Source organism: Cervus elaphus, chromosome 19 (assembly GCF_910594005.1).
Source record: "Cervus elaphus chromosome 19, mCerEla1.1, whole genome shotgun sequence".
Lineage (NCBI taxonomy): Eukaryota > Metazoa > Chordata > Mammalia > Artiodactyla > Cervidae > Cervus > Cervus elaphus.
In genome coordinates this window covers 71,015,435-71,027,901 of record NC_057833.1, presented here as the reverse complement: position 1 = coordinate 71,027,901, position 12,467 = coordinate 71,015,435, and the positions used below count along the sequence as shown (strand labels likewise).

General features: G+C 45.2%; 1 protein-coding gene across 4 annotated transcripts in view; it reads right to left on the bottom strand.

Moving 5' to 3' along the window:
* The window catches only part of RUNX1 (RUNX family transcription factor 1), a 265,457-nt gene that overhangs the window by 78,044 nt on the left and 174,946 nt on the right, over positions 1-12,467 (bottom strand). For all 4 annotated transcript variants that reach the window (XM_043874705.1, XM_043874706.1, XM_043874703.1 and 1 more), the window contains one exon: positions 12,096-12,252. In XM_043874705.1, coding sequence (XP_043730640.1) covers positions 12,096-12,252 — 157 coding nt within the window. The remainder of the gene's footprint in view (positions 1-12,095; positions 12,253-12,467) is intronic.

Genomic DNA, 12,467 nt, shown 5'->3' with positions numbered 1-12,467 from the left:
CAGCCCAGTGCCTGAAACACACAGCCTACGGCCAACTAGCACTGCGGCAGAGAGGCCCAGGGGTGGGCATTCTGCAGGGAAACTGGCATCAGGGTCCTCAGGGCCTGCTCGCCAGCCTGTTGGCACCCACAGCTCTGCTGCAGGAGGCTAGGAGGGCGGGTAGGGGGGCGGAGGCTGAGCAGGAAGAAGAGGGAAACTCCAGGCAAGACTGCAGGCCTGGTAGACGGGGCCTGCAGGAGCTGATTTCTAGACACGGTGACATTTACCTCCATATCCGCAGGTTCAGCACCTGCAAATTCAATGCCAAAACCACCTTGGATCCTGCCTCTGAGCTCCCAGCTACGCTCCCAAAGCCCTGTCTGCTCTTCAGCCTGCAGCCCCAGCCTCTTCACACCGTTTGTACATGGTGATGTCAATTCCCTGCTTAAAACCTGCTGACGCTTCGTTTCGCCAGGATCAGACCAGATTCCCAGCATGGGATATCAAGGCCCTCTCTGCTGGCTGGATGCTCCTCTCCCACTGTGTTTTCTCTACTTGGACATCCTTCCTGATGCCTTCACCTGGACAGCCACCTCGTCACGCTGAGATGTCTCCACTGAGATGACAAGTGGCCCAGAAAGACCCCTAAGCTTGTAGTGGGTGAGGCACCTGGTGGTACATTTTGCCTCGGTCACTCCTGTCTTTTCATCCTAGCACCGGCCACTCAGAACAGCAACATCTGTTAACTGGTGGCCCCTCATTGACCCCGGCAGGCTGTGGCTTCTCTCTGGCTGACCTTTGTGTCCCCGGGGCTAGCCCAGTGCCTGGCACACGGCAGATGCACACTGTTCATCTGATGAATGAATGAATGAAATACCCTCATGAAATGACCTCTGTGGGTGGAGGACAGTTCTAATAAAGTAGCCATGGGCACTATACTTATTTGATCAAAGACGGTCCAAAGCCTGTGAACGACTCACCAGTAAAAACAGAGAATCCCAGGTCAATTGCAGGGTATGACTATACCTGAGATGACTATATTATTATTATTATTCCTGTGTTTATGTACAGATAAACACAGCAAATGCCTGGGATGGCTATTATTATTATTCCTGGGTTATTTATGAATATTAATGAAATTCCTGCTGTGTCTGAAAGGCATTCTCATTTTACAAGCTTCCTTGGAAGATAAAGGAACATAAATTCTTTGCCAATGAAGAGTGGAAAGTGGAAATGGTATTGTTCTTGCCTTGCTGATTCAGGGGGACATGGGCTAACACCTGCCCGGTCTCTGCCCTCCTCCCTTAGAGAGTCTCCTGTAGAAGGAAGGATGACACGGAGGTGAGTCGTACCTCTTTCTTCCTAAGTCTTGTTACACACACATCATCTCCTTTGAATCACTCTAAAAACCTTTTGCAGTACGTACGAAGGGCACTGGTATACCTGTTGTACAGATGAGGAGAAGGAGGCCAGCACACCTAAGTGAGTCCAGCAAGCAGGCCACCTGCTCGTACTTTGTCACACTACCTTCCAAAGAGCTGCAGAATCGGCACAAACAGATGTATAAGTAGTTATCAGAAATAAGAGGACTATCAGCTGGGACATGATGGCCATGGCGGCCTCGAGAGTCCATGGATTTTGCCAGAATGCAAGACACCTCTTCAAGCCACCAGCCAGGTGAATCGATTCTCTGCTGAGATGTGGCCAAAAAAGAAAAACACGCGTGGATGTTGGCTTGTGTTTTCTGAACACGCTGAGATACAACCTTAAGATGACCTGCAAGGGAACAGCCAGGAGGTCCTTAAGTGCATGGTCCAGGGTGCCGCCGTGGAGCAACTGTAAACCCCCCTCCACTTGGGTGGAGTTAGCAATTATGGAGCAGGAAGAATGCGATGCCGCTGGGTGCCAGCCTGGGGAGCCGGCGACAGGACAAAGGGATTATTCTGCCTCACTGTGAAAATGGCAGTGTTTATTGTTAAAATACGATCAGGAACTAAAGGGGCATGTATGAATCATAAATATTTGCATGCCGTTAATGTCTGGACAAAGGAGTTGCAAGGGCTAAGTTGGGAGGACTTCTTTTCCCATGGAAAACAGTGCCTCGGATTACAGTACATATTTAATTTCATCTCTTCCATTGCTGATCTGAAATCGCCGTGCCTGCCACGCATAACTCTTTCGTGACCCAAGAGCTAGCTCTACGGGGGCCAAGGGATCAGGATAAGGGCCTGATGTCTCAGAAAAGTCACTCATTTAAACAAATAAAAAAAGCAGGTCCCAGTTGTATTGTTTGTTAGGAGCTCACAGAGCTGCCATCAGTGACTCTGCAGAATTAGGGTCATAGCAACTGACCTTGCCATGACAAGTAATAACCCCTAAAGACTGTCTTATTTCACGCAATCTTCACTGCACTCCATCCCCTTTGGACAAAGTTTGAATCGGGCTCTGATAGGTCAAGTAACTTGCCCACGGACACAATCTTCACTGCACTCCATCCCCTTTGGACAAAGTTTGAATCGGGCTCTGATAGGTCAAGTAACTTGCCCACGGACACATAGCTCTGAGCCAGTGCTCCTTGCCCCCTCCTCTCCCTCAGGGAGGGACATTTGGCAAATGTCTGCAGACATTTCTTGTTGTGAGCACCCAGGACTGGGAGGGAGAATGCTCCAGGCTACTGGGTAGAGGCCAGAGATGCCACTAACCATCCCAAAATGCAAAGCATGGTCCCCACCACAAAGAATAACCAACCCTAAACATTGTTGGTGCCCAGGATGAGACGCTATGCTCCCAGCAGCAAATCTAGGACCGTCCACACAGTAACCACTAGGCTCTACTGCCTGGGGTGGTCACTCATTTGGATATTTAATGAGTCCTCACTCTGTATCAGGCACTGGCCCACTGATATCACACAGGGCTTCTCTAGTTCAGGGTGGAATCTCTTGTGTTTTGAAAATTCATGGCAGGCAGCCTCCTGGGGACTCTTGGGCTCACGTTCATCCTTTTCCGGGTACTGGGGTCTCAGCAGCAGTGTGCCCCCCGTGTGTGCCTGCCTGCCATAGCTGGTCCTTCACACCTGCAGCCGCCCAGGAACTCCCACATGGAGAGTTAACTCTTACCAGTCTCAGAGGATGTGACACACAGCCGACCTCCACGCCGGATGTGGGAGCTGATAACCTGACTGAGGGACACGCAGGGGAAGCGGATGGGGCAGGCAAGTTCTGAGCGAGGGTCCCCAGGCAGAGTAAATACAACCAACCAACCAGAGTCCACAGTCACAGCAAAGCATAGTCAAGAAATTCCACCCGTATGGATGAACCTAGAGCTTGCTGCATGGAGTGAAGTCAAGTCAGAAAAGCAGTGCATGTGAACACACACATATGGAATTGAGAAAAACGGTGCTTGATGATCCTATTTGCAGGGCAGAATAGAGATGCAGACATAAAGAATGGCCTTGTGGATACAGTGGGGGGAAGGAGAGGGTGGGATGAACTGAGAGAGTAGCACTGAAACATATGCATTACCATGAATGAAACAGATAGCTAGTAGGAAGCTGCTATATAACACAGGGAGCTCAATCCAGGACCCGGGGAAAACCTAGAGGGGTAGGGTAAGGGGGTGGGAGGGAGGTTCAAGAGAGAGGGGACATATGCATGTTTATGGCCGATTCTCACAGTTGTGCAGCAGAGACCAATACAACATTGTAAAGCCATTATCCTCCAGTTAAAAAGAAATTAAAAAAAAGAAAAGAAAATTCCACCCGTAGGAGACACCACCATGATTCAATGAGAACACCAGAGGACTCTTTTTTTTTTTCCCCAGACCTTTTTTTAAGCCATCTTTCCCTGAATCTTCTTGTAGCAAACAAGTGATGGCAGAACCAACACGGAGCTGGTAGGAGAAAGCTCCGGAAGAACCCAGCTCTCTGTCTGCGGGTGTTCCCTGCGAAGCTCTAACCAGGGCTTACCAGGAATGGACGGCAAGTCAGCCTCCGCCCGTCCCTGCCCCTCCCATGCATTTCCCCCAGGTGTGCAAACCGACTCCTTGTCGGTCTCTGTAAGGTATCGGTCAGTGGGGCACACCAGGACCTTACTTTTAGTGCCCTGTAGTTCAGGTGGACACTGTCCACTCACATCAATTCATGTTCCTGGATGAGTGGCTCTATGGCCCCTGACTGACGCCTGATGGATAGGGGCAGGCACTGAGAAGCCAGCTGTGCACTTTGATTGCTTTTGATGGTCCCCCCTGCACCTGCGTGACATTCCTAAGGGAGAGGCTGAAAGGAGGGGGCAGTCCTCCAGGAAGACATTTTCCTGCTGAGGAGCCCCCTCCACCTGCAGTCTCTTTTTCCGGCAGTTACATACCTCCTGACCCAGGAGATGCAGAGATGGTGTGGTTCTGTGTATACAGAACTCTGATATATTTTGATATTTAGAGAAAGACTTTCATATTTAGTGATGTCCTCTACTTTTAAAAATTCTACGAGAACTTTCTGATTTAAGTTTTGCATAAATTTTGTAAAGAGGCAGAAAGCGCTAGGGAAAGAAGAGGAGACATTCTACCACTGATCATGATCAGGGTTTCTCAGTCTCGACGGCGTGACTAATGCTTTGCACAGTAGGGCTGTCCTATGCACTGCGGAATGGCCTCTGCTCTCCCACCCTGGGGTGGGAAACAACCAAAAATGTTTGACGATATAGCCAAATGTGGGGACCCACTGTGGGAGACCACCATGAAAACTGATAAGCAGATACACAGATAAGATCTACCAGCTCTAACCAGCCCTGAGGTTTCAAACGAGATGGGGAAGGCAGAAAAATCTCTGGACCGACCCAAGGTCGTAGTTACTGGAAACACACCATTTAAAGAGGTGAAAGCTGTGTTAGGATACGAGTTTAAACTGTTTCTCATTCATTATAGACAGATAGACGGACAGACAGTGACTATACTCTGTACAATGATTTCAAATGAAATCAAGGAAAAACATCTCTAAAAACCCCAAATCAATGCCTGGAGCAACCTGGAGCATTTCCACCTCCAAACAGGCCCATCCCACCTCTCCTCCACTGAGATCTGATAAGCACACAGATCACCAACTGTGCTCAAACGCCCATATTCCTGTGCACTGCCTTTGTTAGAGCCAAGGAAGTCTCCTTTGTTTGCATAAGGTGACTCAGTTAAGGCCACACACCACCCGCAGGAGGGTGCTGGCCAGACCTCCCATTCACCAGACCCAGGAGAGTCCCTGGATGGGAGGCTGGGGGTGGGGCTGGGGGTGGAGGAGGCACCGCTCTGCAGACTAGGTTGCACCTACATTCTTTTGAACTGTGGTGTTGGAGAAGACTCTTGAGAGTCCCTTGGACTGCAGGAGAGCCAACCAGTCCATCCTAAAGGAAATCAGTCCTGAATATTCATTGGATGCTGAAGCTGAAGCTCCAATACTTTGGCCACTTGATGCGAAGAACTGACTTAACTGGAAAAGACCCTGATGCTGGGAAAGATTGAAAACAGGAGGAGAAGGGGACCACAGAGGATGAGATGGTTGGATGGCATCACTGACTCAATGGACATGAGTTTGAGCAAACTCTGGGAGATGGTGATGGGCAGGGAAGCCTGGCATGCTGCAGTCCAAGGCGTCACTAAGAGTCGGACACGACTGAGTGACTGAACTGAACTGACATCCTTAATGATGGTCTGAAATCTCAAAGTAAAAGTAGAGATTCATCAAAGTTGAGAAATAGATAGGAAATGTACCTCCATCTTTGAGAAAACCAGTGTAAGTGGCTCCTACATGAAAGCTTACTCACCAAGGAAACCAGAGGAAACACATTCTGAGTCCACTGACAGGATGGCCACAGGGTCTCCTGAAGGAGGTTGTTGGGATCACCTTACGATTTATGGGTCTTCAACAACCTGAAACCCTTGGTGGTGGAGGAAGTTCAGTGACAAAACAGAGTTTCTAAATGGGATACACTGCCCGATACAGCCAAATAGAGACCGGAACGTGCTAGAATCTCCAATCAGTGCCAACAACAGGAATGCCATGGAAAGCTTTGTTCTCAACGTGGACTAAATAATACATCTCTGTTGAATATGGTACTCGCATCAGGACCAATGACAGAGGGTAAGTGTTGCTGGAAGTCCACTAATGCATGTTCATAAACATAAAAATCTTAAAGAGCAGCAATTCATCCCCCACGCCCTGAGACGGAATTGATAAAACCAGAAACCTTTGAAAGTATTCATTCATAGGCAGCTCATTAAAGCTACACTGCTCACTTAATTTCTGTTAATTGCTTTTTGGGGGCTTCAGATGGGATGTTATTAGTATGGATTTAGTCCTCAAAGATAATTTGGTCCAGGAAGTCTTTTTCAGTGGCAGTACGGACACACACACACGTACACACACACACACACACACACACACACACACACCCCTTGTGACTGCAAGTCCGATAGATCCTTCAAAACTACATCACCCTTCCATACTAACAGTACACGGTCACTCATAAACATCCCCTTTCTGATCTGACAGTGTTTCATAATCACCAACAGAAAGAAAAGAGTCATCAGGCAGTATACCATCTCTCTTTTCAGCAAGTCATTTTTCTTTAAAAATAATAAAGAAAAGGAAACAGAATATGTTCTTCCATGACCAGTCTTCTCCACCCTCTCTCACCCCTCACCAACCAGCACAAAAGAAAATACAAAACTGATTTATTAGAACCAGTGCAGCACTGAAGCCATTGGCTGGATCGCTGTTTATGTCTATAATGCTTGCTGCTGAAACAGGAAGCTCTAAAAATCACTCAACCATTATTTCTCTCGGAAGCACTTTCTGACTGATAGTCTTCTGTCCCCACCAAAAAGAGCTGCTTCAACCTAAAGCGAGAGGGCTGGCAAGGAAGGGGTTTGCAGGAGCGGGATGGGAGGTGGGGGCAGTGGACAGAGTCCAGCTTCTGCCCATCAACTCTTAAATATCATTCATACAAATAACCTCAACTTAAAAAAGCTGTCTTAACACCATCCACAATGCCTGGCACTTCATAAAATCAGCAAGAAAACCATGAAGAAATCAATTGCGAAGCTGCGTGTTCCAGGCACAAGCATTTTTCAAGAGAGCTCTCCTCCTTGGCCTTTGCCAAGACACCAAGAAGGACAGGAACTGCTGGGTGGTGGTCAGGGGGGGCTTGTGGGCAGCAACTTGCTTTGAGGAAATGTTGTTACTCTTTTATGGGCAAATGTGAAACAGAATGAGAAAACTGATCTCCAGAGGTGAACTCTGCATCAGATCATGGATACCAGCTTTCAACCTGCCATCAAAAGGCGTTATTTGCTTGGGCTGCCTGAGGCTGCACGTATCAGAGGCTGAGTCTTTTCCTATCCGTGTTTGCCCACCTGGAAGTCTGAAAACAGATTTCAGTGTGTATATTATCATTTTAAAAGGTAGATCTATAGCAATCCAAAAAAACCCAGGGGACGGGGGTGGTAACGGGAGAGGTGATTTTAATACAACCCATGTCTTTTCCTTGTATTCTCTCCAAGAGGTCTGACTGCCAACTCATTATCTTGAATGTTATCCATGAAACAACGCTGGGATTGTCAGATGAATTTTCCTCCCCCTATTACATGAGTCTGTGATAAAACAGAGAATGACTGGGATCCGATGATAATATCGTGAGTCATCCAGACCATTTCTTAGTAATAACCACTCCATAAAGACACATCTCGCTTTGTTTAGAATACCGGTACACTCTATCCTTCTCTGCGTATACCTTTCCTTCAACCAGTCTTTCACTCATCTGAAAGGCAGTCTCCCCATCCTGTTCTCCAAATATAGTCAAATACCTTAAGAATGAAAATGCCTTCAGTAACAAACATTACACAAATGTACAATCACCCTGATTGTGGCAGGGTAAATATTATGTCTGGGAAGTCGTCCACAGCAAGAACGTGAGGAAGGAATTTCATTTTATAAAAGGGTTGAGAAGGGTACTATTTGGAAAGTGGGCAAGATTAAAGTTGCCATGGAGGTCAACATAAACAGAAATTTCCACCAAGAAATTAAACCCGGTCCTAATGGACGGTGGGGGACCACGTGGCCTTGCTGGGCTGGTTGGGAATTCGAGTTGCAGGTTTGTAGCCAGGTGGCCAGGCAGTCACTAGAGAGGAGGTTGCCCCTTTAATGACAAAATAAGCCCTTCTCCTTTGCAACGGACCATCTGTGTGTATACCTGCTGGCATCTTAAAGGTCTGGACCAGCAGTTTGAATGGGATCTCCTTTCCTAATTATGCAAACTAGGCCCTGGATACAATAAAAGCAGGTGTAACCAAAACAGCACAGGGTGCAAGAAGAATGTCTAATTCATGTGTTCATTTATTTCCTCATTATCTATAATGTGCAGCACCATGCTAGGCTGGCCCTCCACGGTCGAGGTAAAGTTCCAGATTCACAGATTCTTGCCTTGGGGGAGAGCGGGTCCATGAGATCCCCAGAAGCTCCATAAAGGAGCTTCAGCAGCCCTGAAACTGCAACTGTACAAGAAACTGGGTGTGTAAGTGCATACATGCATTTTTTTCCACCCTGGGGAGAAGGCTTTCAAGGATTTTCAAAATGATTCCTGATGTGCCGAAAATTAAAAATCTCAGTCTTAGAAAAATCAGAAGGAAATCTGCAGTGGATTCTCTTCCCCCATTTACGATACGATAGATAATATGGTCTGGTAGATTTCTTCTTTGGTTCTAAAATGAATTAACTAAGGCCCTATTCCCTGATAGATCGATTCCTTTCCAACTGATTAAGTACTCCAACAGGGGCGGAAGCACTCATGGATTTCATTGCTAAAATTTCTCCAACGTCTCTCGACTGCAGCCATTGATACAATTTCTTATAACTGAAAATATCCGTAGCACCCGCTTCAACGGTGGATGGAAGCTCTGTGAGCTGCCGCTAATGAACGTCACCAAAGAAGAGTTCCCCCTGATCCTGAACTTGGATTTTTCTGGAGGTAAGGGATAGTCCCCAGGACATGTGTTTAGGTGTGAATGGTTCTGAATAACAACCCCCTCTCATGGGATCTGCTATCTCGCCTTCCATTGTAAAGGAATGGTGGATCTATATGGTGATACTGAATCAAAGGGAGAAAATTCCCAGGGTGAGATAGCCCTGAAGGAGAGATTTAAGTTGTCAGGGACAGAAAAGAAAGGAAGGAGGAAGGCCCAGACTGCTGCAGCCTTCACCAGTATTTTTTAGGGGCCAGTGTTGTCAGCAAGGCCTTCAAAGCCGGATGGGCAGGTTTTCCCAGTTGCAGGCTGAACCCGAGGTTAGGAACCGCGATCCTGGACATGAGCCAGCGCCCAGGCAGATCGGTTTTGTGGAACAGAGAAAAACCCTTCCACGTTCCACCTCTGACAATTTCTAGGAGCTTTTACAATCCCGAGGGACTGAAGGCTGAGAAGAGAAAAGGGAGTTTCTTTTTCTATCCTTTATTTAGAATGGAGTATCAGGCCACTTTGAGAAAACTCATCAGACCACTGGCTTTGGACAGAATGGGAAACTGGCATTGAAACGTTCAGATGAGCCAGCAGCCAGGACCTTCCCGGCCCCAGTGTGCTGGTGTTGATGCCAGTGTCGTATTTTCAGACACATTTTCAAAACCAGAAAACGAAATAGGGGATAGTCTTAAGATCACTTAATAAAACATTATGAAACTTTTAAAAGGACGAGATTCCGCAAGGGAGATTAAGGCTAATTGTTAAAATGAGGGAAAGTCATCTGCTCCCTTCATAATGAGAAGCAAATTGCAAAAAACGAAAAAGAAAAAACCTGGCAGGCGCTGATGTTGACACTCAAGACTTGAAAGAGTAAAATAAAGTTGTATTTTACGACTATGGAGAGAAATTATCAGTCAGAGTCAAACTGGGCCTTTTGACAGCTCATTTTGTCTCGCAGTACTTAACCAAAAAAAAAAAAAACACTCAAGACCAACAATATACACGGTAACTAATTGGGTACAACATTTATTTTGGGGTTCCTCTGTTTTGGATTGCTTATTAGCACACATGGGAAGCAGAGCCTGGTCAAAACAGATACTGTTCATGTTTGCAGCATTTCAATTAAGTGTCTCATTCCACACCATCAGAAGACAGCCCAGCCTTGGTTGCAGCTATTCCACTCTGCAGACGCAAAGGCATCCTGGCACTAATCAGGCACCCAAACGCAAACAATCCACACCTTGGGGAAACAGTTCACTGTTCCCCAAGTCAACACAAGCACCTCTTAGTCACCCACTCAAAACAGACACGGCCAGTGAGGGATGAGAAACGCCAGCACAGAAAGCAGGCTGTTTTCAGCATGTCCTTCTTTATCATCACCAACCTCTTGGCCCTTGCCTTGCTGGAAGGCCACTTACTGCGTTTCTTAGGGGAAACTGTCATGGACCACTAAAGAGTTCCCAGAACTTCCGTAACCAAAACTCGACCCATAGACCTACACAGATGCACACGTCGACCCATAGACCTACACAGATGCACACGATGTAATACCACTTCCTCTGGAAACACAACCCAGTGATCCTCAGCTATGGCTTCTTAGGAACAGAAATCCATAGGAACTGAACTGAGATGGTTACTGGACCAGACGGTCGGGCCTTTGTTTTTTACTGGCTTCTCACCTACTCTGCCAGCTACTCATCTGAAACCTCCGAGATGTTTTCTAAACATGTGTCTCTGAATCACAATGGGAATTCCATTTACTGAAAGGTGAGGACTTTTAATATAACAAGTGAACCCATAGACTAACTTGTGCCTTTATACCTTATAACATCATTCATGCTTTCAATAAGTGGATGTAATTTTCTTGGCCTTAGCCTACTATTAACATAGTGCTATAAAGAAACATTTTCAACCATGTTATAAGTTTAAAAATTTTTTCTCCACCTATGATTCTGTTTTGAAAATTCCCCAGACAGCTAGGATAATACAAACACAACAGCCAAAGAAAGCAATTTGCCTTTACTCCCTTTCCTCTCTGACTAATCAAATTCCCCAAGAACACAGATTTTCAAATGCCTTTATAAAGACTAATGATTACTCTTCTGTTAATGTCTGTTGGTTGTACTTCTACTTTTTTTCAATACGAGTCATCTCCTGTTATTTAGGTATTTTCTATGTCATTTTTTATCATACTCAAAATAACTTTTATTCATAAGCTTATTCAACACTGCGTCACAAAAATGTGATTTTCAAAACAAACTATCTTACCTCCTTCAAGTAAACAAATAGTACTTACTGCTATTTATAAAACAGGACCAAGATTCTTACAATATAAAGAAAACACAATATTTGAAAATGATTGGAAACCAGAGGAGATTGCAACAAGCCAAGATTTCGCTTTCTGGTTGAATACTTTGATAACATGTATGGAGAAAGAAAACTACACATAGAAACGCATTGATATAGCAATTTCTTGGGAGAGTTCAATCTTTGGTATTATTAGTACCTAAAATATTAACTGGGCCCAGTCCCTCCCTACAAACAATAATAAGCCATCCAAATTATATATAGGAAAGTCACGTTATCGAATCAGAAGTTACTAACACTATTTCTTCATATTTCACCATAAAAAATGCTTCCTTGAAACATACTGCAAAAATCATCTACTATACAACCCTTAAAATTACTAGAAGTGATCATTTGAAACTCAGTCACTTATAGCACATGGACCAGAAGTTAAAGGCTTCCAGTAAAGAAATTTCTGAAAATCATCAAAGAGTTGCCTAAGACAACCTCAGTCATATAATCTTAGCTTCCATGATGGTACGTTTAATATTTTTATATTTTAGTAAAGATCTGAGAGGTTTTCTTGGAGTTTGAGATTCATGTCTTATCTGCTTCAAATCAGTCTTAAACCAATTCAATAACAGAAAGCAATAATGTAAAGCCAGATTCTGTTAGAAACATTAAATATTAAACAACAAGGTTGATGTAGCAACAATAATGGGAAGAAATGACTATGCTTCTAGGGAATCCCATCACAGAAACTTCTAGATGTTTTGAAATCTGGGTTTGTTGCCATGTAAATACTGGGTGTTTCAAGTTCAGTTCTGACAGATACATACCTCTTCCACTCCGGCCGACAAACCTGAGGTCATTGAATCTCGCAACTTGATTTTTCATGGCCGCGGTTGCATTTCTCAGTTCGGCTGAGTAGTTTTCATCATTGCCTGCCATCACGGTCACCAGAGTGCCATCCGGAACATCCCCCAGAGCCACCACCTAAACACCCATCAAGGGACAAACACAGATATCAGGCATGTTAGAAACTTTGACGTCATTTGTGTAACTGTTCTAAAACTGAATGGATATTGTGATGCTTTTTAGTTTGCAAAGGAATAGCAAACTAAATCATAACTTATACCATAAATTAAAACAACAGAAAAGCTATTAATGGGAAGATTTACTTTAAATTCCACTATGTAAAATTATGGGCT